Source organism: Cryptomeria japonica, chromosome 10, assembly GCF_030272615.1.
Source record: "Cryptomeria japonica chromosome 10, Sugi_1.0, whole genome shotgun sequence".
Lineage (NCBI taxonomy): Eukaryota > Viridiplantae > Streptophyta > Pinopsida > Cupressales > Cupressaceae > Cryptomeria > Cryptomeria japonica.
Window position 1 is genome coordinate 201,604,236 of NC_081414.1, and position 25,586 is coordinate 201,629,821.

The 25,586-nt window shown below is 35.8% G+C and overlaps 1 protein-coding gene across 3 annotated transcripts in view; it reads left to right on the plus strand.

Annotated features, from left to right (window-relative positions):
* LOC131044480 (uncharacterized) overlaps window positions 1–22,756 on the plus strand; it is a 41,916-nt gene extending 19,160 nt beyond the window's left edge. For all 3 annotated transcript variants that reach the window (XM_057977807.2, XM_057977805.2, XM_057977806.2), the window contains exon 4: window positions 22,242–22,756. In XM_057977807.2, the coding sequence (XP_057833790.2) occupies window positions 22,242–22,442 (201 nt within the window). In that variant the 3' untranslated portion in view covers window positions 22,443–22,756. The remainder of the gene's footprint in view (window positions 1–22,241) is intronic.
* Window positions 22,757–25,586: the final 2,830 nt, after the last annotated feature.

A 25,586-nucleotide genomic window follows, 5' to 3' on the forward strand; every position in this document is an offset into this window, starting at 1 on the left:
ATATAGGGACAGGCCCAATACACCTCGGCTCCCACCTAAAAAGGCTCCCACGCTACACTTAAACACATCACGCCTCCTTGATAGGGCCGACCCTATCCAATTCAGTTAAAAGGAATTAATATAATTAATATAATTAATAATGTTTAAATACAAGAAGGCTGACATGTTAAAAGGAAATAAGTCTCCTATAAATGTGACATTTGCTTCTCATTATTATCACTCAACTCAAGCAGATGAAAATTATATTCAGTGAAAAGCGAACTTTATATTAAGGCATCGGGCAAACAGCGAACTACTCTAGATAGCAGCAGTAGACAGCAAACTCCATTAGTTAGCAGCAGATCCTCAATAGGAGACAGCGAACTCCATCAGACATCTGCAGATCCCTAATTAAAGGCAGCGAACTTCAGATCATCAATAGGAGACAGCGAACTCCATTAGACATCTGCAGATCCCAAATTAAGGGCAGCAAACTTCATAAGAAGCTGGAGACCATACAGCGAACTTCATAAGAGGCTTTAGATCATATGTAATGTTCAGTTGAATTCAAAATCATAATCAGGTTTGAGGATCCTTTGGCTGGGTTTTTCCTCCTAGGAGGTTTTCCCAGGGTAACTGTGTTTTGTCTTTTGCATTTCATTTCCTTTATTATGCTTAAGTCTGGAAAACAATAAGTTAATTAACCTTATTTTAATTTTCTGAGTTTTATTCAATCTGAAAGTACTAAAAATAACACACAAAGCACAATAGAGCAATAAAACATGACATGAAGAGGAATCTATCTTACTGGGTGTCACTAAGTTCTATTTGACAAGCTGAAAATCATATTTTCTAAGAATAAAGGATTACGACATCTATTTATGAGCACCATTGAATTCCATTATTTTAAAATTGCATTCCATGAACATTGGTAAGAAAATTACAAACACAATTGCATAATCTAAGAGGAAAACAATCTGTTGGTTTTTTATAGGAACTTCCAAACATAAGCTCCTGGAGAAAGCTTCCCACTTCTAAAATCTTGTGTCTTATTTTGACAAAACTTATTGCAAAAAACTGACACTCTTCCTAATTCTAATAATTTCACTTTTGCATTATATTATGTTGTGAAAATTGTTGTATGGAAAATTTCATACTCTTCCAATCACAACCTCACTTGCAAACTACAATTTTTTTTGCACATCTTGGTCCATGCTAAAGATATCTATGCACACTTTAATAATTTTTTAATTAAATAAATCTTAACATGTGCAAAGATATAACTTAAGGAGGACCCTCTTTGTGGACTAGAATTACACAATCTAGTGCTCAGTTGAGGATTGGTTCTCATCATTTGAGATGTGAGACTGGCAGGTGGAAGGTGCCCAAAGAAGAGTGGGAAGAGAGGACGTGCACTTTTTGCAACAAGGGAGAGGTGGAAACAGAATGGCATTTCATCAAGGAGTGTGCAGCATATGAGGATCTTCGCAATCAGTTTGAGGAGGAGTTAAAGGTGGATGGTTTTAGCAAACTTTTTGAAGAGACAAGGCTTCACAAAACAGGAAGTTTCTTACTCAAGATTTATAACAGAAGAAACAACATGGAAAGGAACTTGAATATGGGCTAATTTTGGTTCTTGGCCCCTTAGACTGCTGGGTCTCATGGACGTCATTAAAATTTCTTCATTCATTCTGGACACACTTGATCAAATATCATGATGATAAGACCACTAAGTTGCTTTACAATACATGAAGATCAACCAGTAAAGTAGAATGCCAAACTAATTTCTTATCCATTGGGGCTACAAAGTTGATGAAGATTATGTACTATGAAGTCTCACTGGTGCCAGATCAAATGTATAAACCATAGCCAATATCATATGCCTTCCTTTGAAATAAGGTTGCATGGTGGATGAATTTAAAAATGACAACAAATGAAAGGTGATTCCATCTAGGTGGCTCAGACATAATGAAGCCATGTACAAAATGTTATTACATGCCCATGTTAGAAAAATATAGACCCAAAACTTTAAAGGGCCATTAATTGATTTAAAAAGGAGCAGCTTGGGTGTTATCCCCATTTACAAAAAATAGGGTGTAACAGTGGTGCTGTTTGGGGGCTATGACACATACATGGGACATAGGAGAACCTAAATAATCTCGAGACATAAATATCCTGATGTATAAAACATTTTTACAAAATACTACTTGTCATATTAACCCAAAACAAATCCAGAACTTCCATTTTATAGCCTAAAAGGATTTTTGTGATGTCCCCACTTTGGAATAGAATTCAATAATAAATAATAATTATCTTAAACTAGAAAAGAATAAAAATAAAATAAAAATAAAAATATAAAATAGTATAATTAAATATAATTAAAATTTAATTAAGTTAATGAATGGTCAAAAGACATGGAAGAAAAGTTGTGACTCCCTCAAACATGGGATATAAAAGGGAGAAGAGAACCTCATTTTGAGAAGGGGATAATTCGGGAATCAGAAGTGTAAATCTGATTGAAATAATAAGTGCAGATCTGATTGTGAAAGGTTGTGTCCCTTTCAAAGGGCAGAAGTAACAAAGAGTTGCACTCTTTCAAAGGGTGCTAATGGTGAAAGGGTGTGTCTTTTGCCTAAGGGCATCCATAATGAAGAGGCGTGACGTCACCCTCACATTGAGAGATATAAAGGAAAGGAGTCAAAAGCATCCAGTGAGATGATCATCGATCAGATCAGAGTAGAACTATTATTAAGTTACTGGAATTGGCAGCCTCCTAGTAGGGGACATTACAATTTTTCCAAGGCTTCAAGTGGGATGAAAAATAGAGCTTGAATGCAAAACTTATGTGAAAAAGAGTGTATGTGGTCAACAAGGAAAAGTGGAAAAGCAGAGAAGTTTAGAGCAGTTTTGCATTTTTGGTAAAAAGGGTGAAAACATCAAAAAGGACAAAAAGTGCACTGAGTGTGACATAACACTTAGGAAATGGAGAAAATTGACAAATGAAAGATGAAAAGGGTGATTTGGCAAGAAAGGATGGTAAGGACAGAAAAACATGGTGTATGCAATTTGTTTCATTTTGAGAACGTTGAAGCGCTGTTGGCATTTGCACAATTTGGACTGAAAGTACCCAAAGTATTGATTATTTCAATTTTTGAAGAATTGGGTCGATGAAGGCACATTTACCAAGATTTTGAGGTTTTGGCACTTTTTTGTAATGGTTTGGATCCAAGAAGCAAACATTTGCAAAAAATCGCGATTGTACACGATTAATCAGGAGTCGGGGAGATGCTCGATTTTTTCCCCCCCAAAATCGGCTGAAATTGGTCAACCCCGGTCAACGATTTTTTCGTTGAAATCGCCAAAAAAATCGTTGTTAAAACCTGATTAAAATCCGATTTGCTAGGAAAATCTAAAACGCTCAAAAACCCAAAAAAAAATGCTGCGAAAGTTTTGAAGATGAGGTCGCTTGCATGGGTTAAAATGCATTCCAGCAGCAAAAAGCAGATCAAGTTGAATGTGAGGGCACACCAGTGAGCAGCGCCGCAAGGGGAAGACACGAGAGGGAATCGATTGATTCCGCGACTCGACGGGAATGAGTGCGAGTGAACGGCTCCAATCCAGCACCTTCAATTCCATCGGATACGAACCATTCAACGGGTTGGGAATGAACAGATGGGCGAACTCCTCCCCAGTCGATGGAAACGGGTGGAATTATTGAAATTTTTTCTGAATGTTTGTACGTGAATGCATTTTTTTGAATGTATAGATTTTTTTATTTTTCCTAATGTTCTCAAATTTTTTGTCCGATCATAATATGTTATTTATTATATTATAATTATTTAATAATTTAAGAAATTTTTAATAGAAAGTTTAATTTTTTAATATAGATTATTTAGTATCATTAATTTCTTTAATATATTGTAATTTTGTAAATTGTAATATATTTTAACATGTATTACTGATTTAAATTTATTTATAATTTATTTTATTATAATTATTTAATAATTTAAAAAAAATAGTAAAGTTATTTTTTTTAATATAAATTATTTAAAATCAGTAATTTATTTAATATATTGTTATTTATTAAATTGCAATATATTTTAAAATAGATTACTGATTTTAATATATCTTACAATATTAAATAAATTTACAATAATATTAAATAAGTTACATTATATTACAATAGTTTATCTTAAAATATTAAATCAGTAATTTAATCTTTTAAGATAAATTATTACAATAATATTACTGTAATATGCTGTAATTTATTTTATATTATTGTAATATCACTGTAATATACTTCAATTTGTTAAATATTACAGTAATTTATTTAATATTACTGATTAAATTAGCAATTTCAGTAATATTAGAGTAATATATCTTAATACATATGTGTGGGGGAGAGAGAATTAAGTTGATTTGAAATGGATAAGTAAATACTAAATATAAATAGAGAAATATTGTATAATTAAATTTAAAGTATTTGTATGAATTTAATATTATTGTACATGGATATAAACAATGAAAATCTATTTTCTACAATTCATATGTTGAAGTCTCTATTTTATTTGGTTACAATATCTCTATGCTATGGAAATGCCCTTAAAAATTCAAAAAAAAAGTAGTTTTTCGCTCTTTTTCTGTAATTTTTTACATTTTTTTAAATATCCGATTTTTTCAAAAAGTCTTATTTTTTTATTTTGCCGATTAATTTCCCAAATGATTAATGCTACTATGGTTTGGATAGTTGGAAAGCTTAGAAATTAGAATGGAGGCCAGTGTATCAAGGGAAAGTGATGGAGGCAGAGATGACGTGTGTGTGGGGGACTCTTGTTACGAAAATATTTTACCTGTTATTGTTTGTGTTTTTAAAATTTTCAAGTTTCCTCACTACATGATGTATGGGAGATGACAGAAAGGAGTGTAGACAAGGTGAGTGCACGCCAATGAGTAGAAGATCAATGGGTTTGGACAAGCAGGTGACAAGAAGTTGAACCTGCAGGACAAGGGAGTGTGCAAGCTTGTGCTATGGAAATGTGTCGTCCAAGTGAACAATCTTTTATTTTTTCAACTTAACAATCACAATAACTTCAATTGCACAATATCAATAACAAGAAGAACACACGATTTACATCGAAACCCTTATAGGAGAAAACCACAACAAAATATTACTTTTATAAATCCCTCTTTTACAAACTCCGTAGGCACCAACCTATTGGAAACACCAATCCTTACGATTCGTAGGCACCGACCTATTGGAGGCATCGACACCCACAGCTAAGCACCAACTTAGCAAGAGACACCAATCTCTTCTTTAGGAAGCACCAATTTTCAAACAAATTTCCTCCTTATGAATGTTGCTTCTACAACGGATGATGGACAATATTTCTCTCCACAAATCTGATTATTTTTCATTCACAAAAAATCTACCCAAATATGTCTCTTAAAGCTGCTCAAGTCTGCTTAAATTCACATGAACATCATTGCATCACTCTCGTATACTTTTCTTCAAATTTGCATGTTCTCCCTTTCACAAATCTGCTTATTATACATTCATAAGTCTTCTGCTATACTCAGAATTCTGCTCTAACTATAATTGATTTTCCTTGTTTTCTTCTTCACAAAATGTGCATGTATTCTTCCTGTATAATTCTTCTTTTGAATGATTTTTAATTAAATCCTCTTCACATAAATCTGGTGGTGTATGTAAGATAAATCTTTTTCTCCACTCACCCTTTAAAATAGACTTCTCACTCTATCTCACCCTTCAAAATACACTTCTCACTCTATTTTTATATCTTCATATTCCTCTTGAAAAAATACAATTTCTTTAAGAGAGACACCTCTTTACAATGGACATGCCTTCTCATAATAAATAGCTGCTTTTAACTATGATCACTGCTTCCTTTAATACTAATCGCTGCTTTTTAATTGCTACATTTTTTTGTCTTATGTGCTCTTTTGTCTTCTTGTCTTATATGCTGTCTTTCAAAACCATTCGTTACCCTTTATAATGCTACACTTAATATAGTATTTGCTGCACTTATGAATTGTTCTATTTTATTTTAATTTATATGAATATGTATCACTTATATTATTTTACTTGGGCGATCTTATTATATGTTTATATATAAACATCAATATGGTAGTCGGCCACCTTTAGAGTGAAATAATTTGATTTTAACTCTCCAATGTAGATGCTACAACTCAGCAGGTTGGCCAGCATTGATGTTAAATTTTCTTCACAAAACTTCCTTAACAATTTCTTTGACATTGATTAGTGGCCTTTGGCCTTTCAAACTTCATTAGTGATTTCTCAAGGCTTTGACATCAATGACAATCAATCTATCGATGACGATATTGCTTTGACAACAAATTCCTTCTTGACTTCAATGACAACAATATTTCCAATATAATGGTTGATCTCAACAATTAATTTCCCATAAACTAGGTAATGTCTAAACTTGGCCAATGCATGCATAACGACCAGCTTCTCTTTGTTATAAATAGAATAATTTTTTCCATTTCCTTAAGCTTGCAACTCTCGAAGCTATTGGATGTTTATTTTGCATTAATTCAGCTCTGATATCTTCAACTGGAGTATCACATTCTAATTCAAGTGGAATAGAAAAATATGGAATGGCTAGTACCGGGCAAGAACTCATTATCTCTTTGAGCTTGTCAAAAGCTCTTTTTGCCTCTTCACTCCATGAAAAAGCACCCTTCTTAGTTTAATTTGTTGATGGGGTAGCTAGCCTTGAAAATCCTTTGACTAACCTTCTATAATAACTGTAGAGTCCTACAAATCCTTGTAAATATGTTAAAGTATTAGGTTGAGGCCAATCTACTATTGCCTTGATTTTCTCTTCATCTACACTAATACGTTGGACATTGATCTTATGCCCTAAATACAAGATTTGAGTCATCCCAAATTCATATTTAGATGCTTTAGCAAATAGTTATTGTTGCTCAAGTATTCCAATACTTCATCAGTAAGCCTTAAATGATCTTCCCAAGCTTTATTATAGATCAATATATCATCAAAGAATACCAAAAGAAATTTCCGTAATTGTTTACTGAATATCTGGACCATGCAAGATTAGAATGTAGCTAGAGCATTAGTTAGTCCAAATGGTAAGACTAGAAATACAAAATGTCCAAAATGACACTTGTAAGCAGTTTTGTGAAAATCCTCTCTTCTCATCGTTATTTGGTGGCATCCGGAATGTAAATCAAACTTAGATAAATTCATTGCACCATGGAGTTTATCAATTAATTCATCAAGCCTAGGGATGCGATAACGGTTCTTGATAGTCTTTTTATTAAGTGCCCTACAATCCACATACATCCTCATAGTACCGTCTTTCTTTTCTACCAATACCATGGAAGAAGCAAGAGGGCTTGAGCTAGGTTGTATATGCCCCATATTAAGCAATTCCTTAATTGTTTTCTCAATCTTTTCCTTATATCTCTTTGGGTGGTATAAGGTGTAGTAATTATGGGTTTTGCTCCCTCTTTTAGCTCAATGGTCTGTTCAAAACCCCTCTTAGGAGGTAATTCCGGTGGAATATTGCCGAAAACCACTCTATGCTTGTCTACAATAGATTGAATATCAATATGAGTGGTCTTCCCTTCTTTAGGAGAAAGGCTATCAGTGATCACACATTGTGCTGCCCATTCTACTTGCCCATGTCTAAATGCTTTCTCCATCTTTTGGGCCAACACAACCATTGGAGATCCATTTGATAGACCTTGTAGAATCACCTCCTTGCCATTATATTGGAAACAAAGCTCCTCCTTTTGAAAATCTTGATAGTATCTACCCAAAGAATGTTACCATTGAATGCCCAAAATCATATCTGTATTGCCTATGCCTAATACAAAAATCCTCACTAATTCGGTGTCTCCCCAAAGTGATGTCTAGTTGTTGAATTCTTCGTGTACAAGGAGTAGTGAATCTGTCAACCATAACTACCTTGAAACCCTCTCAAAATTTTCAGCCTTTAATTTCACCCTCATCACTAGACCTTCATCAATGAAGTTATATGTAGCACCGCTATCAATTAAGACACTCACCTTATGACCTTGTAAAACACCACAAATTCTAGAAGGGTGATACTTGTGTGCCCTTGAAAGTTTTGCCAATGTTCCTTTTGCAAACTTTACCTCTTTTTTCTCTAGTTCCTCTTCTTCCATTACATATTCAAGTTCAAGTTCTTCCTCCTTAGATTCTTCATCTGTCATTGCTTCTATGCGATACACTTGTCCTTTCCCCGAACATCTATGACCCACCTCCCATGGGCTCCCTACAATAAAAAAATAACTTCCTTTAGAGCTCATTCTTAATAACTTCTTAACTTCTTCTTGGCTTGCCTTTGGAGGTAGTAAGTTAGGTTGTGAAGGTGGCTTTCTAAGTTCAAGTGTTGCATTCTTGGAGTAGGACTTGCTCCTATTCATAGAAACTTGTAACCTCAATGCCTTTTGAATTGCATCTTGTAGAGATGTAGGGTCAAGAGCACTCACCAAGCCTTGGAGAGACTCCGTCAAACCTTCAATGAACAAGTATTTGAACCTTCACTTGGTAATATCCATCACCATGATTGAAATTCTCTGAAATTTGGCCACATAATCTTCTACTAATCCAGGATGCCTCAAACGTGTTAATTCTTTGAAATGCCTCTCTAGATGCTTTTGATCAAATATATGTATAAGTCTTGTGTAAATTGGGCATATGCTATAATACATTGACGTCCTCGTGAAAATTCCATGATGCCACCACTCATGTGCAATCCCATCCAAATGAAGAATAGCAAACTTCATGGCTTCCTCTTCTATAATAGGACTATGTGAGAAACATGTCCAAGTTTTGGACTCAAGCTCTTGCTGTGACTCTTCATGAACTATAAAATGTGGGAAGTGACATCTTGCTTAATCTATGCTGTAGATCTTCATTGCTTTGTGACATGGTTTGTCTTCCCCTAATTCCATTCCTAGCATTGTAGAATTGTATGAAAAGAATATCACATCTAACATCGTGATCGGTCTTTGAATATTCATCTATACAGGCCTCAAATGCTTCTTGAATTGTCTGTTCTTCTTGGGTGGTTCTGTGCTAGGCACAGAAATGTGGGTTGAGTAGGAGGTGGTGTTGATCCACTTCTATTATTATTTCCGGTTACTCTATTAGTGCTACTATTTTCTATCCATTTGTTTTGTCTGTGCCTGTTAGAGTTATTCATGTTTTGCATCATTCAGATGAGTAATTGATTATTTTCCTCATGTTGCTTCATCATTTGTTCATGTCTTTCAGCCATTTGCTCCATAAACATCTTTCACTCATCCTGATTGGTCATCTTGGTTATACCACTAATTTGCTTGTTTTCCTCTTGTAGTGCTCTCTCTCTCTTTTTCTCTCTCCAAAGCCTGTTGATCTCTTTGACCAACTGCATAAACTAGTTTTTAGACCCATAGGATGGCAGTACTGCTGCTCTGATACCAATTGTAATGTCCCTTTCTAGAACATTGCTTATTTTTGCCTTAAAACAATAATTCTAATTCTAGAATGATAATTGCATTTAATTTATAAATATAGTTTGAATAAAAATCATGAATTTAAATTTAATTTTCAAACAATTCTAAATATAATCTTATTTTGATTTTCCTGCTTATGTTTCTCCTTCAATTTGCAGCTATTTCTCCTTAAATGTTTAACTTTAATCTCTAGTCAAGTTAGGGATTTTCATCCAATAACTTGGTCTCAGAAGTTAAGGTCTTTTATCCTTAATTCTCTTTGAACCTTGCAGGGGTTTTGTCTTATTTGGCTGTAATTATTTTCTTGTTAGTCACTTAATATTTCTTTCCAATTTAATTCCTCTCAATAATGAAATAATCTCCATTTATATCTTATAGTTGAGGGAGTCACAACCTTTTAACATTGGAATGAGGCACAACCCATCTTATCCAATTGCTGTCTGTTGGTTTACATTTTATCATATACCGAGCATTAGAATAAAGTACCCCGAGATAATTTAACCTCTCTTGAACAAAATCATCCTGTATGCTAAGATTGCTAGAAGATCATATGGTGATTCCAAGGTTTCTTTTGTCAAGTCTTGATGTGTGGATAAGCTCAATGGGCGTTGTGATATGCTGGTAATACACAAAGGGACTTACGCTTGAATTGTTCACAACTTTGGGATTTAGACGGGTTTATCAATTGGTGGTCCTCTTTTTTTTTTTTTTTGGATTTTTGGATTTAGACTTTCAAAAAAAGGACAAGGGTTTAGAAGTCTACTCTACTCCTATGAACTCAAGAGACGGTATTGATTTGGTGAACTCAATAAATCACACTTCGCTTCGCCTCACTTAAGACAACTACACAAAGCAGATGCAATTTTCAAGGGATGTGCTTATGATTAGAAGTTTAAGCATACACAAAATGGAAAGCTTAGACTAACTTTGCACAATGAATAAAAATTATCTATTCCTCAAAAGTATGAGCAGAGATACACCATGAATCAATACTTATCAAATCTTTCATTCAATCTAACAACATAAAGTGTTGAAAAAATTGAAAACCTTGCTAATCACTCGAATAATAGAGATTACAAAGTCTTAAGAAAAAACACACAAGTAATGTATTATCTGAAAATGACCTTCTTGCAACAATATTTCAAAAGCCTCACACTCTCCAAATGAGAGGAGGAAACCTTATATAGGCACATAGAAAGTATGAATGGCCAAGATTGAACAGCGATCAAGGGCACAAATTAAAAGATCAAAACCCTAATTAGGGTTTCCCAAAACTCTAACAGTTTGAACAAAAGAGAAGGCGACAAGTGGCGTAGCTGCTAATTTTACAAAGGTGGGCGTCCAATTTCTTTTTTAGTAGATGCAATGTATCTGGTCGCTAATGATCGAACCTCCTCCATGGTGACACTTGGCAAGCTGCCAATTTGGAAATCAACCATGTCCACATCATCAATACATATGGCGAGAGTGTTCTCCCAGTCAGCTACTTGTGCTAAAAGGTTCTCATCAATGTGTATGAAGTTCGATATCCTGGTGAGATCATCCTTGAGAATCGGCCCTGAAACTTTAAAGAAGTTTCCTTGAATCTTGGCCCTCAAATTTTCTGCATGCAAATGCTTCTCTCGCACTTCATCCTGCTGCAATATTTCAGCTGCCACAAAGAAGACTTTGTCTTGAATATTCTTGATGGTCTTCTCTATCTTTGAACACTTAGCCTCTGATTTTCTCAAAGGTTCAACCTTGGTTGTCAAAGCAAAGTACCAAGTGCTAAAATCATATCTATCTCCTGACCGAATAACTTCTCCATCTACTAGGTCTTGTTGAGAAAGCCCTCTAATTGTCTTGAGACATGGAATTATTCTGCTTTGTATATCTTCAATATCCTCCCAAGCTTCAACTATGTGCTGAATTCTGGTCAATAAGAAAGAGGTGGAGTCATATGTTGATACTAGGTTCTCAACAAGTATGTCAGCATGCTCCGAGGCGTCAAAAGTCCATTATTTGACTTCTCTGAAAGTGGCCTTCATAATCTTTCATTGATTCTTGTAGAAGAGGTATGGGTCGAGTAACTGGTACTTCCTCCCGATCAATAGGTTTTGTCAAATGCTGAACATATCTCTTACATTGCTCATTTTCAGCTTCAACCTTCTTTCTTTTTTCAATTTCCTTGTTCAATCTTGCCTCGAGGGTGTTGCAGGAATCATCAAATTCCTGGACTTCTTGAATCGTAGTGGTCTTTCCCCAACTTATAGAAGTGACTTCATAGTCCTCAGGAGTAATGCTGCCTTGAGTTTTTCATGCCTTTGGTACTGCTACCTGTACTGATTTGCACCCTGCACTATCTCTTTGAATCAGAGAGAACTTCTTAGCTGGTTTAGGTGGTCTTATTTCTGCTGGTTTATTCAATTCAGCCAAGAATGCTGCTATGTTTTCTACTTGATGATCCTCCTCAGGAACCTTGGCTTTCATTCTTTCCCTCAACCAATCCGAGATGGTTGATTGTTCCATGCCACTTTCATCAAAATTATCTTCAACTTCCTTAGGAGCAATAACTCTGGTGAGAATAGGAGGCTGGCTTGGTTCTTGAACCATTTCCTCTATGATTTCTTCAATTACGGGAGGAGTATCTTCTGTCTCATTATCTCCCATTTTACTATCCTATTCTTGTTCCTCAATTTCAATTCTTATTGGAGCAATAGATGTAGTGCTTATAGTCAAATGACCTTCGCCAGACTTGTGTATTCTGCTCACATCTGCATCTCCAATGATATTATTTTCTTTAGCTCTTATGGAATTCTCAGTGGGCTCTTTTCTCTTCCTTGATCCAACACTCTCTGGATTCTTTGGGTGACTTGATGTACTCTTATGATTCAAAGACATGGACTCATTAGTCCCCATGAAATCATAGGTGAAGGCAACATTCCTTGCTTTGAGTTGCTTTGTTCTCTGAGCTGCCCACCATTTGGAGTATTCGATCACGGGTCTCATAAGATCACCCAGGTTAGCTCTTTCAGATTTTGTCCAATCAACTAGAGCAAGAGGTTCATTTTTCAGGGTAGCATAATGTGGCTGCTCATACTCATTGTCTTCCTCAATTTGGTTTGCCACTTGGAATACCTCGGATGCCCTGATCAAGCTCAGTAGAATCCTGGACCAAAATCTCTTTTTGATCTCGAAGATATCAGTTGCGTTAGCCCAATAATCTTCGAGGTCTGCTCTATGCTCAAACCTTTCTCCATCAATTTGTTTTATCCGATGAAATGGATCAAAATGGCTTCTTGCTTGATATTGAAAGAATGGATACCATTGAATCTCCTTGTCGGCATGTGTAACAGCTTGGGCTGATGGACATGTTTCCAATCTATTCCCAATAGTGAGAGAAGACGCTCCTGTCTTTTGTTTCCTTTTTTGTACAATCATAAAGTTCTCCAATTGTCTTACTACTTCAAGTAATACCATTCTATTTGTAGGAAACATAGTTAGTCTATATGGCTATCTAGAGAATCCCTGGATCCTTAAGTAGGTGAACTTGGAATATTGGATATACCAATATCCAAAACTGTTGATAAAATCCTTTGACTCTTGAGAGAGTCGCTGATGAAGACCTCCCTAAAGGGTTCTCGTGATATGCATTAAGATGCATCATTAACTCTTTTCAAATGGAATTTCTCCTCCAGGTGTAGCTGCGGATAACAATCATAAACAACAAATTGGTTCTCCTTATTTCCTACAGCTCCTCTACATACAAGGCCTCTATATCTGTATGTCTTGGCTAAAGATTAGATTAAATATGAACTCATATAAAAGGTTCTATTCTTCTCCAAATTTCTCAACCGATCATCCATATTATCACTGATATCATCTTAACTCCAGCAGTTACTTCATGGATAAAATAGTACATCCATGGCTCGAAGGGAGCACCTTGCTGGGTGCCCATGACTTTGTTCAATAGGACTATGAGGTCTCCGTAATCTTCTTTGAATTATGCCCTCACAAGGAGTTTAGGTATCTTGGAAATACCTTTTCTAGGCTTCTCCAACCATGAATGGTTGATATTAGCCTCATATTCTTCTACGTTGTCATTGTATAACTAGTTTGCTTCATCCCTGGTCATGTAGACCGTGGTGGTATTCAGGGATGCGAAAAGCCTCTCTAATTGCTACTTCTCCAATATTTGCGAGAATTACTTCCATCAGGTGCTACTATCTCTCTATTTTCCAGGTTATAATGCTTGGAACACTCCACTATCAATTCAGTACATTGCATTGCTGGAAGGAAACCAACAGCCTACACTATACCATTCCGCATCATTCTCCTTGCTATCATTGTAGGTAGTTTAGTGTCTGTACCGTGCATCCACTTCTTGAATTCCCTGAGGTTTATGTGTCCTAGGTTTGTATCACCCACTTGTTTCCACTTAGAGTTCATTTTTTCAATTCCGGAGGAGAATCTTGAGTAGAAACTTCATCCTGACCTTGCATGATGTTCCAACCTCCGAGGTCATCCAAATCTGCAAGAGAAACAAATAAACTTAAGTTAGGGTCTGTATTTAAGTGCAATTTTGGGGTTCAATAGCTAAGTGTATCATGATTTTCACTCTCTTTCCAACACTTTACCTTAAAATGAGGTTTTCAAATACTTTGATATTCTGAAAATCTTAATGAAAACCCCTGAAAATCATCAAACTTAAGGAATTTACAGTCTGATTTTAACTTCAAAATCAGAATCCAAGTACAAGAAAACTCAATTAAATTCATTCTAACTTGTTTGAAAGGCAGAAAGTGAGAAAGGAAAGAAGGGAAATCTGCTATATTTGTTCTCTCTCTTTATAACTTTGAAAAAAAATCAGGTTCAAAACCCAATACTCTGCCCACAAAACTCATTTTCACCTTCGGAAGAATGAAAAGAAGAGAACATAAGCTGTTTGGAGGATGAAAAATCAGATGTTAATCTCAAAAAAATAATGAATTTGCCTTCCAAACAGTCAAGGTTCTTCCAAAATCTGTGTGCAAACTTGTGAAAAATGGTTGAAAATCTCAGACTTATACTTGAAATCTTTCTTGAAATCACTTCCAACCCTCAAAAACTCCTAAAAATTCTCTCAAAAACATCCTTCACCTGCAGAAAACCTCTCTTAATTGCTCTCAACTTGCTCAGAAAGTTTGAACTTCATGTTCGAACTTCATGTGTAAAAATGAGAGAATGAATAAGGTATTTGTATGAGAGTGCGAATTCCCAATTAGAAACTCAGAAATTTCTCTAAAATTTGTTTCTAATTCATCCTCAGTCTTTCAAATCTGCAAGGAATGTTTCTAATTCAGTCTTTAGTTGACTTGTCACCACTATCAAGTTCGGAATCTTCATCTTGTCTCTCCAATGCAACTTTCTAAATTGATTTTCAGCTCACAATTCAAACCAAATCTGGAATATTCTTTTTTGAAAAAAACTTCTAATTTGGTCTCAGTTAGAACTTCATCATCAAATCTTGCTGACATCACTCGAGAATATTCCTTTTTCTCCAAACTTAGCATGTATCTCTCTCTTGGGCGGACTTATCTTAACTTGTTTCCAATTGCAATCAAAGCTAGGGCGGACTTTGCACAACTTGTGCACCATTCATATGTTGTAGGGCGGACTTCATCACATTTAGGAACTGCTGGTTGCAAGGTAGGGCGGACTTGTTAGCTGATAGGAACCTTGACACATGATTCAGGGCGGACTTGGTGAAGAATGTGCACCATTGTTATCTCTCTAGGGCGGACTTCATTGAAGTCATGCACCTCGATTTGAAGGAGGGCGGACTTGGGGAAACTTGAGAACCTTTCAACCTTGTTATTTCCCTCACTTCTTGGGCAGAGTTTAAGATACTTAGGCACCAAATGCTATCTTCTTGAGCAGACTTTGCTTGATCCATGCACCATTACTTATTACCTTGGGCGGACTTTGAGAAGTTTGTGTACCATCTTGTTAAATTTGCAACCATTCCTAGGGTGAACTTTGAGAAGGTCATGACCATGCTTCCCTACCATGAGGGCGGACTTTGTACAAGTCCTGACCCTTTGATCAGATTGCTAGGCGGACTTTGAGAAGATCGTGCACCATGGCATCAAACCCTAAGATCTTGATAACTCTTGCAATTCTTGTCAGATCATCTTGAAATTTGGAAACCATACTTCATTTATCCATTGAATTCATCAGGATCCCAAAAATTTAGGAGATTGACTTTTTTGAACAAAACTTGAATTTCAGAGGAATTTGATGATCATATTCAGTGTAACTTAGAGCAAATAATGCAAACCTTAGATCCCCTTTCCAAAAATAGAAAAAGCAAGCATCCCTAAAAAATAGGAAAAACTTTTTGAAAATAGCCATTTCAGGGATCGTGCTAAAAGTGCCAAAAATGAAACTTCCTAAAAAATAGGAAAAAGGGAAAAAGCAAAACTTTCCAAAAATAGAAACTTGTCCAAATTAACCCAAATCATTTGCAATCTTCGTCCTTTGGCCTTTCTAGGCACTTTGACAGTGTCTAGACTCTGTTCTGACCTTAGTTTGCACAAACTGACTCGCAACTTCAAAACTCAAACCACTCAAAACTGACAAAATTTGGCAATACCGATGCCGGAAGGTCACAAGGCTCTAACAAAAACCCTAGAAAGCAGGAAAAAGGGAGGGTCCCCATTTGCATTGGGGTGATGTGTGAAAAGGTCACAACACTGCCCATGGTAATTTTTATTAATTTTAATTAAATTCCTTTATATTCTAAATCGCTAGCATCTTCCTATTAACTTTGGTGCCACTTTTATTATGCTATTAGAAACTTTATTGTGTGGATCATGCTTTAAGAGGGGCTGTGATCTGATGTCTTTGATGGGGCCATGACATCAGGATAGTTGCAGGCTCCATATTTTTATCGCTATCACTGTTATTACTGGCACCTAAGTCAGTGAACATGGCCGGTGAAGCATCCACCTGTGAGGGGCCTATACCCATTAATTTTGGAACACCAAAAGTTGAGACTTGAACTGCTGTTGAAACCTTTTAAACACTGAATAATCTTTAACACCACACTTCAATGAATCAGTTGCCAAGGATAATTATTTAGACAAACTGTTTGGAATGGATTGTCATGGGTGATTGTGCAACAAAACGTCACAAGAGATCTGTGCACATGAAGATATATATACACTTGTGCATCATTTGCCATGTAAAACCTGCTGAATGCTTGTTAAGGTCACTCCTTAATAGTGGGTTGCTAACTTGCTAGTGAAGCATTGATAAAGATGAACCTCCATCCCAGCATCTTGTCTATGGAATTTATCTTACATTGCTAAGACAAAGATTTACATTTTTAATTAAATTCAAATTTGCATGCTATTAAGCTGTCTTCAGTGGAAGACACATGCATCTATGCACACACGTCAGCAGGGAATATTGTTTTATATCATTGCCTTGGGGCTTCATGCTGTTTCTCATCAGGTCTCTTATGCCTGCCCCATCTCTGGCACTTGCCCACCTTAGCCTAACCACAAGCACTTGAGTGTGCCCACTTGCCACTTGACTATACCATGGATGTCACTAATGTGAGTGCAGAAGTTTTTTTTTGTTTTTGAATAACTGTTTCCTTTGTCTTCAATATCATTCCCCACCTTGTTTGCTCCTTTCCTTTTACCATAATGTAAAATGCATTCATCGTGCCTTTGAGACCAAAACGGCCAAAACGCAAACTTGCTTCGAAGTCGCATTTGACATGAGAAAACACAAATTTATGTTTGTTGCATTTCTGATGCCTTCACGCCCCTTTTTCCAAAAGGCCAAAAATGTTCCAAAAACACAATGGGCAAAAATGTCTTGAAATAACATTGGACATAAGAAAAAACACATTTTGGGTTTCATCCTTAAATGCTAAGGGAAAGACTCCACATGCATGCTAGGACAGGGGGCATGATTGGAAAACCAAATTAAAGAAACCAAGTTGAGTATTGCAGAGAGATAAGTAGGAGACCCAAAAGTCTAAGGAGGTTGGTTGTGCATCATTAGTCAAACCTTTTTCACATTCTCTCCCAACTCATATAAAATGGTGAACGAACACTTGTTAACACTATCTTCTCTTTTTACATCTAAAAACCCACATTTATGTAGAGCACAAAGCAAGAACAATATAGATGACCATTGTAGTAGAGACAAAGAAGGCAAAGGAAGGTCTTTTTTTGAGAAACAATGATTAGTGATAGGTTAAACAATTAAAGAGAGTTCATAACCATGAAACAAAGTTGCTAAGGGTTTGATTTTAGGAGAGGGTTGTTTTCCATAGCAAATGCTATTCGTAAGTAATTGGGGAGCTTCTCCTTTGTTCAAAACACACAGGGAGAAAACAAACAACACAAAACTAAAACTAGACAAAAGAAACATAACGATGCTTATTTACAAGTTCAGAGGAATAACACCCTTTACTCATCAATTTGGAAAAGGGAAGTGGAAATGGGTAATCTTTAAAATTATGGGAGAGATTGTTTATGGACAACAGCTTAGGAAGCACAAGATGGATTTATTAGGAGGAAACACAAAGGGTAAATGGATGCCACCTTTCATCTCAAAACATTTAGAAGGGTCAAACTGAATGGAGTGAAAGCATACTTGTTTTGTGCATCAGTAATGAGGACATGATCCTAGTTCACCTAAGTAGTGAAGACCTCATAAATGGGTTTATCATCGCTAGAACAATAATCTCTTAGAATTTTGAAGGATGTCTTTGATCTCATAGCTGGCATGTTTGATTTCAGTAATGCAAGAGAAGCAAGTACAAAGTCCATGTTGGGATCAGTTCTAGAGATGACTTCGGTAGTTGAATGTTTTTGGCCATGGAGGTACCATTAATCACCATTATACTTGTCATGAAGAGTGGAATATATTTTTTCAAAACCAAAAAGTGTACCAGCATATGAAGGCAGGCACCAATAAAGGGCAGGAACAAGCTTTTTTCCCTAAAGTTGCAGCTAGAGTATAATGGCATGCGCTGCAAAGAAAGGGGGAAATATTTTTGTAAAAAACAAATCTGCATAAGTCCACAGTGAAGTGTATCAGTTGGTTTTTCAAAGTCAAAATGCTGCACAGACATGTAAAAGTGTGCACCCGATCACATGGTGACTGATTTTCAAACAAAAAATTGGAACACCATTATGAGGCACATGGCATACAATAGGAGTTGCAAATTTTATTAGGATGACAATTTGCTTTGGCATGCTCAAGCATGCACCCATGAATGGATGAACACATTTTCGAAATTCAAAGTTGCATGCAGAATTAAGAGGTGCATTCTATTGAAGGTATAAGGAAGTCTTCAAGTCAAAAACTAGCAAGCTAGTGTACTGGCACGTGCTAGCATACATAGGAATAACTTTTAGAAACAAATTTATGCAACCCCATTGTGAGGCACACACCATTAGTCTTGGGTTGCATTCTTTTTTCAAAAGTTGCACCTAAAAGTATCAGGGTCTGTGCCCTTATTCATCAGAGCACGCTGCTTTTAAGTCTGACCTGATTTTCCTAACGTAAGGTTTGTATGCACATGTTGAAGAGCACACCAATATCTAGGGCTGACTGATTTTCTTCATTCTTCACACCATTTGACTTCAGCAGATCAGTAAAGAGTTATTTCATCATATCAACAGCATCCTATAGTTTTCTCAAGTAAAGGGAGATTTAGAGATCTGATTCAGTCTTAATTTCAGATTTTTTGGCCATCTTCATTGATTTCCTGTGAACAACAGCTGTGATCTCTCTTAGTGGTGAGGTGAGCTACAGCAGCGATCACATCTTAGCAGTTACCTACAGCAGGAATTTCAATCATATCAGGCTTCAGTAGTACCTTTAAGCGGGATTTTATTTCTTAGAAACTTTAGATTGCCAAACATATAGGTGGTGCCTAGGGTTTTGGAAGTCTTCATCATCGAACGGACTGCTGTTGTTTTTTGGTTACTAGGGTTTCAAATAAGACAAATCCTTCATTTCGGTGAACATTTCCAAAGCTGATCAAGGTTTGTCATGGTTCTACTTAGTCCTTTGAGTGACCAAAATCAATGATGATAGCACACATAATCATATTAGGGTATTTGGTGAGTAATTTTTTCATGTGCTCTAGGGTTTCTGATGTCTAAGGTTGCAGATTGCAGTTATGGTTTGATACAAAGAGGTCAACAGAATGAAGGGTTTCAGAACTTTGTTAGAGGGATTGCCATCAATAATTAGAATGGAAGAACTTTGTTAAAATTATTGCCAGGGCCAACTCTTAGAAAAGCTATTTATAGACGGCACTACTCTTAGGAAGAACTTTGTTTTTAAGGAGATGAGCATATTTTGAGAAGCTTATTTTAATGCCTATTTTTAGATGACCTTCTAGAAGTTATATTTTTAGCTGATGTTACCCTCATCAGAAATCTATCTGAATATTGCTTAAGTTACTGTTTAGTATTTGTGGACATAAACGTATAATAAAGCTTGTTTCACATGCAAGCAAACTATTCTTAGGGTAGAAGTGTTGCTTTTTTATTATTTTTCATGCAATGCATTGCAAACTCTCATAAATAAACTCTCTTGGCACTTAGTTTGTTCTTCGATATCATTTAATAGAGTTTTGTATTTAGTAATGCTTATCTTGCTTTCAAGTTCTTGTTTAGATGCACTATGTTATTGGTGCTTTTGTGAGTTGAATATTGCTAAACGTTTACAATTCCCTAAAGCTTTGTATTCAGTTGGTGTTAAGTTGGTTGTTGTAGCTTTGAATGTAACTACCATGTTTAGTTTATAACGTCTTGTGTAGGTGGGTTGATGTTAGGAAAATTGCTTTTACCAAGCTTACAAGCTTTATATTGAAATTTTAGTAGAAATTTGAGATTGTGGATTTGTACATAATTCCCTAATTCAATTTACCAAACTATCTCTGTCCTTGTATTTAAACCTATTTAATCCTTATGTTTTACTCACATCTTTTCAATCTCTGCATTTAGCTAGGAAGAGTGAGTGTCTGATAGCTATTCAGGTTGTTTATTTTCAATCAAAAATCAGCCTGTGACATGAGAACAAAAAACATAGGTTTTAGTTGTGTTTGCTATGTGTGAACCATCCTAGAAAATACTTTGTGCATTGTGCAACCTCATTGTTCAGTATCTTTCTTAATCTTATTTTTAGGTGCAATGTGGCAGTGAAAGAACAAAAAAATTGTTCAGACTGGTAGAAGTCACCGTAGAACTGAACATGGAACTATTTTGAGCAACCTATTGAAAAGTTCCGCAAAGTTGATGATAGGCTTATCATTGTTTTGAATTTGAGAGATTTGAAGGAGTAATTCACATTCATTCAGTAGGCTTGAATTTTGTCAAAAAAATTGTTTTGTAGGCTGTTCATATCTACAGTGCATGCATCATTCGTTGGTTGAAACTACACAGTAGAAAATTCAACCAGTATTTCAACAAAAATCCTTAGAGCTACATCTTCATTAGCAACCCCAAGGTTATGAAAACTTGAATATGTCCATCTGTACTTTGTGAGCCATCTTCTGCAAACTTTGGAAAATGATATCAGGATCCTAGAGTTAGATTGTTTTGCTGAAAGAGAGCTAATGATTCAAAGTGGTTACTCTATGGATTAAAGGCAACTAGTGCCACGGTAAAAGTTGGTGAAAAAAAGGACAAAAACACTTTTCTCCCAGCGAAGTGGCCAAAAACTGTTGATGTTCTGATTTTATGCCTCGATTCATTGCAAAAACATGGGTGACCCATCCAATGACCATGGCAAATTCAGTAACAGCATGTATTGTTATCACTATGATCAGGATGATTTCCCCTTGTGTTGGAAAGGGGCAGCTCTCTTGTATGATGGTGGTTTTGTATTTTGTGTACCATTCACCTATAAACACAAAAGAACAGGAAAATAAAAAGAAAAAGGGAGAGAAGAAAAAGAGAAGCCCTAGGTGGAATAAACATGCAGAGGACAATTTGAAAGACTTTAAAAAGAAGAAAACAAATCAGATCAAAAGCTACTCCCTCATTGCTAATAGAGATGGTTGTTTAATTTACACATTGGGACAGCTAAATCGCAGACACAGTATTCACCAGGTCCAGCAATATGTAGGTCTAGCATCATAAAGTATGAGAGTGAGGATACATGACATGCAGTTGAAAATGGCTTACTGGGTCTGATTTAATTCTATTCAGCTAGCTGATAATCAGATTTTGTAAGAAAGAAAGGTTACCACATTCATTTATGAGCAGAATTGGATTCCATTTTTTGACAAAAACTTCAAAACCTAGCAGCTCCTGGAGAGAGCTTCCCACTTTAAAATCTTAGAATTTATTCTGATAAAATTTATGGCTAAAAACTAATAGTCTCCCTAACCCAAAATGCCTCTCACTTTTGCATTGCACTGATGCTGAAAATTATTGCTCAGCAATTTTCCACATTTTCCTCAATCACATCAATTACAAATTACCAATTCTTGTATGTTTTGAGACATACTAAAAATATCTTCGTACATCTTAATAATTTATTAAAATCTTATTATGTGCCAAATAAATATAACTTAAAGTGGACTATAAAGTCTTAAAACCATATAATAAGACATGCCTAGAAACAATTTTGTAGATGAATCTTCTGATATTAATATTCTTATGAAGTTACTTGCTAGGTTTTTTTTCCTTTAACTTGAGCTTATTTAATTCTTTTACTATAATTTGCAGTCTGCTGTTCAAGGAGTAGATGAAAACAATTATTTGAAGAAACAGAAAAGAGAGCTTGCAAATGAGCATAAATCTATTTCTTTCTCACAGAAAGAGAAAAGAAAAAGGGATCTTGGCCAGGCTAGTCGAGGAAAGAACTATGTAGAAGAAGAGAAGAGGCTTTTGAGAGATCAGGGGGTCTATTCTGGTTTTGATAAATAGAGTACATTTTGTACAGCACAAGAGAGACAATCAGTCACATCCCATGATAGCGGTATGAGAATTTTGTATTAACAATCAACCTCCAAAAGATGTTGGGTCTAATACCCAGATACACTTCATATAGGTCACAGGATGTTCTATAATAAATAATAAGTTTAATATTTAATTTTTTAATTTTTCTAGAGTAATTGTTAAGTGAGAGAAACATTGCTTCGTACTGAACTAACTGCTGTATGGGGACACTAATTTTGGCCTTTGCAAGTCTTGTTTCTATCCCAGGATCTTATTAATTTTTAACAATTTTATTTATGCAAGGTGTTTCGGATTGTACCTGTATTTTGTACTTCTACTAGTTTGGAATCTCTCAAAGATTTGCTAAGGCAACAATCTGGTGCTACCTGCTATTGTGATATTCTAATTGATAAGGATGAGCTGAAATATAATGCAGTCGTGTAACTTTTATTGACAAAATACAATGTTCACTAAATCAATGGTAGTTTAAGGAACTTAATGGTCACATTAATGGTGGCAGTTTTCAGATGCATGATCAAATGTTACAGATGGCAAAAGTTACCAAAAGTTAACATGAATAAACAGGTTGAAATAGTTTTCATTAGCATAGATGCATGCTTCTAGATCTTATGCGGAATTTGAGCTAAAATAGATCTTTGAAGGTTGATATCTAAGGTACAATTCTATTCTCTTGATGGGCTCCTCTACTAAATGCCTTTTCACTATCATGGGATTGATCTTTCTATTATGTCTGCAAGTTCTAATCATTTTGGTATTACATTCAAGTGTCTTAAATCCACGCCTGAATGTAATAGCACAATAATTTAGAAATTTATTATTATTATTATCATGTAACATTGATAGGCCTTCCCTTACAGTTCCAATTTTCATTGTTGCTTTTACTTACATAAACAAAAGTCTTATCATATCACATTTTTTAGCAGTAAGGAAATGTATGATTACAGGAGCATTAAGTTTAACTGGGCAAACCTCAACAGTGTATGTTGAGCTCTTTTTTGCATGTTCATCAGTATATATTGACTGAATTAGCAGAACCTGAACAAGGTCCAAGAGATGAATATCCATTTATAAGCATTAGATTTCATTGATTTATGAATAAAAAAGTCTTTAGTTTTAAAAATTCAGTTTCATACATAAATCGTTGCATTTGAAATTGAATGTTTTTAATTTGTAACTTGAGACAGTTGACTGCTGTTCGTTTTAATTGAAAATTATTGTACAAGCCACCAGATAATTTACCATTTTCACGATTTCAGCAGTTGTATTTTCCACTCAATCTCATTAATACACATCTTTGACCTAACTGCAAGAATGTGACTCAATTTATGCATTATAATTGAATGCCACAGTAAGTAACAGCTCGTCTTCGGACTCCTTTTCTTTGAAAGATGAAAAGTCCGTGAATGTTATTGTCGTCTCTGCAGCCCCACGAAGGCCTAAGAGACCATGCATTTATGTGACTGCAGCTAGCCCTTCTCCTAAGAAAGTCAAAACTATTGGTGGGAAACCATTCAAGGGAGATGCTCCTGATTTGTATACTAAGTTTATGCAATCCAGACAGCCTTCCTACAATACCATTGCTCATACATACAACATGAGAAAGAATAAACAACATCTTGATCAACCAAAACCTTCTTTACCACCTTCTCAACCAAGTCTTCCTCAAGCACCTCCACCCGTAGTCAAGCACCCTAGTGACTATGATCTTATCGAGAAACTTAAAGTTACTCCCGCTAAGATCTCATGGGATTTGCTTCAGACTGCTCTGGCTTATCAAGGTATGCTACATGAAGCTTTGCAAAAGATTTTATTGCCTTCTTTTGCAAGTCCGGTGGATGTGAATGCATTGATGGATCATATTCACATGGATATGCCAAATATTATGTTCTATCCCCATAACTCCCGTCTCCTGAGGTGAGGAACTTGGCTGATCCATTAATGATAATTGTTCATGTTAATGGTGTTGGCAATAGACGGACTCTTGTCTATACAGGATCAACACTTAATATGTGTAGTTTAGATCTATTGTCGAATATTAAGGTTGATCTGAATGCCTTAACGTCTTCTTTGTTCATCCATGGTTTCGATAACAATGGAAAGATTGCTTTGGGAATAGTTATCTTGTCTTTGAAGGTTGGACTTGTCACCATCCCAATCTTGGTACATGTGATGTTGGGCCCTTTATCTTACAATCTTCTCTTGGGTAGACCGTGGCTTCATGCTTTAGGAGTCGTTTCTTCCACACTTCATGGCTTGATGAAGTTTTTGGTGAATAATCAAGTAGCTATGATCAAGGTTGACCTTGATGCTATGTGTCTATATGAAATAGTTGTAGCAGGTCAGGCTTCGATTACGCCTTCATTCTAGAATTGCATCCCAACATTATCCTCCACAATGATGACTTCTGCTTCTATCATGTCCCCCAATAAGGGAAGTTAGAAGAGTGAAGAGGTCTCAATGGAGGAATCACCTAAGAAGTAGGATTCTTCAAAAAAGGATCCTCCTAAAGCAGACCTCTCGAAAGCACAAAGTTTAACCTACCAATGGCCTACGATCCTTATCTTTCACGATTTTATTCGCAAGATTCTAGAAGATTATGTTGATGATATCTTAGCGAAGTATATAATCCTCCAAGATCATGTCAAGAACCTCTGATCCGTCTTTGAAAGCCTTCGATTGTATAAGATGAGACTAAATCCTCTTAAATGCGTTTTTGGTGTTGATGTAGGAAATCTTATAGGATTTATTGTCTCCTTGGGGAATCGAGATCAATATGAACAAGATTGACGCAATTGTTAAAATGCCTCCACGAAGGAACATCTCTCAACTTTGTAGTTTGCAAGGGAAAATTCAGGCCATTTGTAGATTTGTAGCTCAATTAGCCGATCACACACTTCCATTTACGTAGCTATTGAAGAAAGATGTACATTTCAAGTGGAATGAAGAGTGTCAGAAAGACTTTGATTCTATTAAGGAATATTTGGCTAACCCACCTATTTTAATGTCGACTATGTCAAATAGGCCCTTCCTCTTATATGTCCTCGCCTCATCTAATGCTCTAGCAACTTTGTTAGCCTAGTATGACAATGATGGTAGAGAAAGGGTAGTATA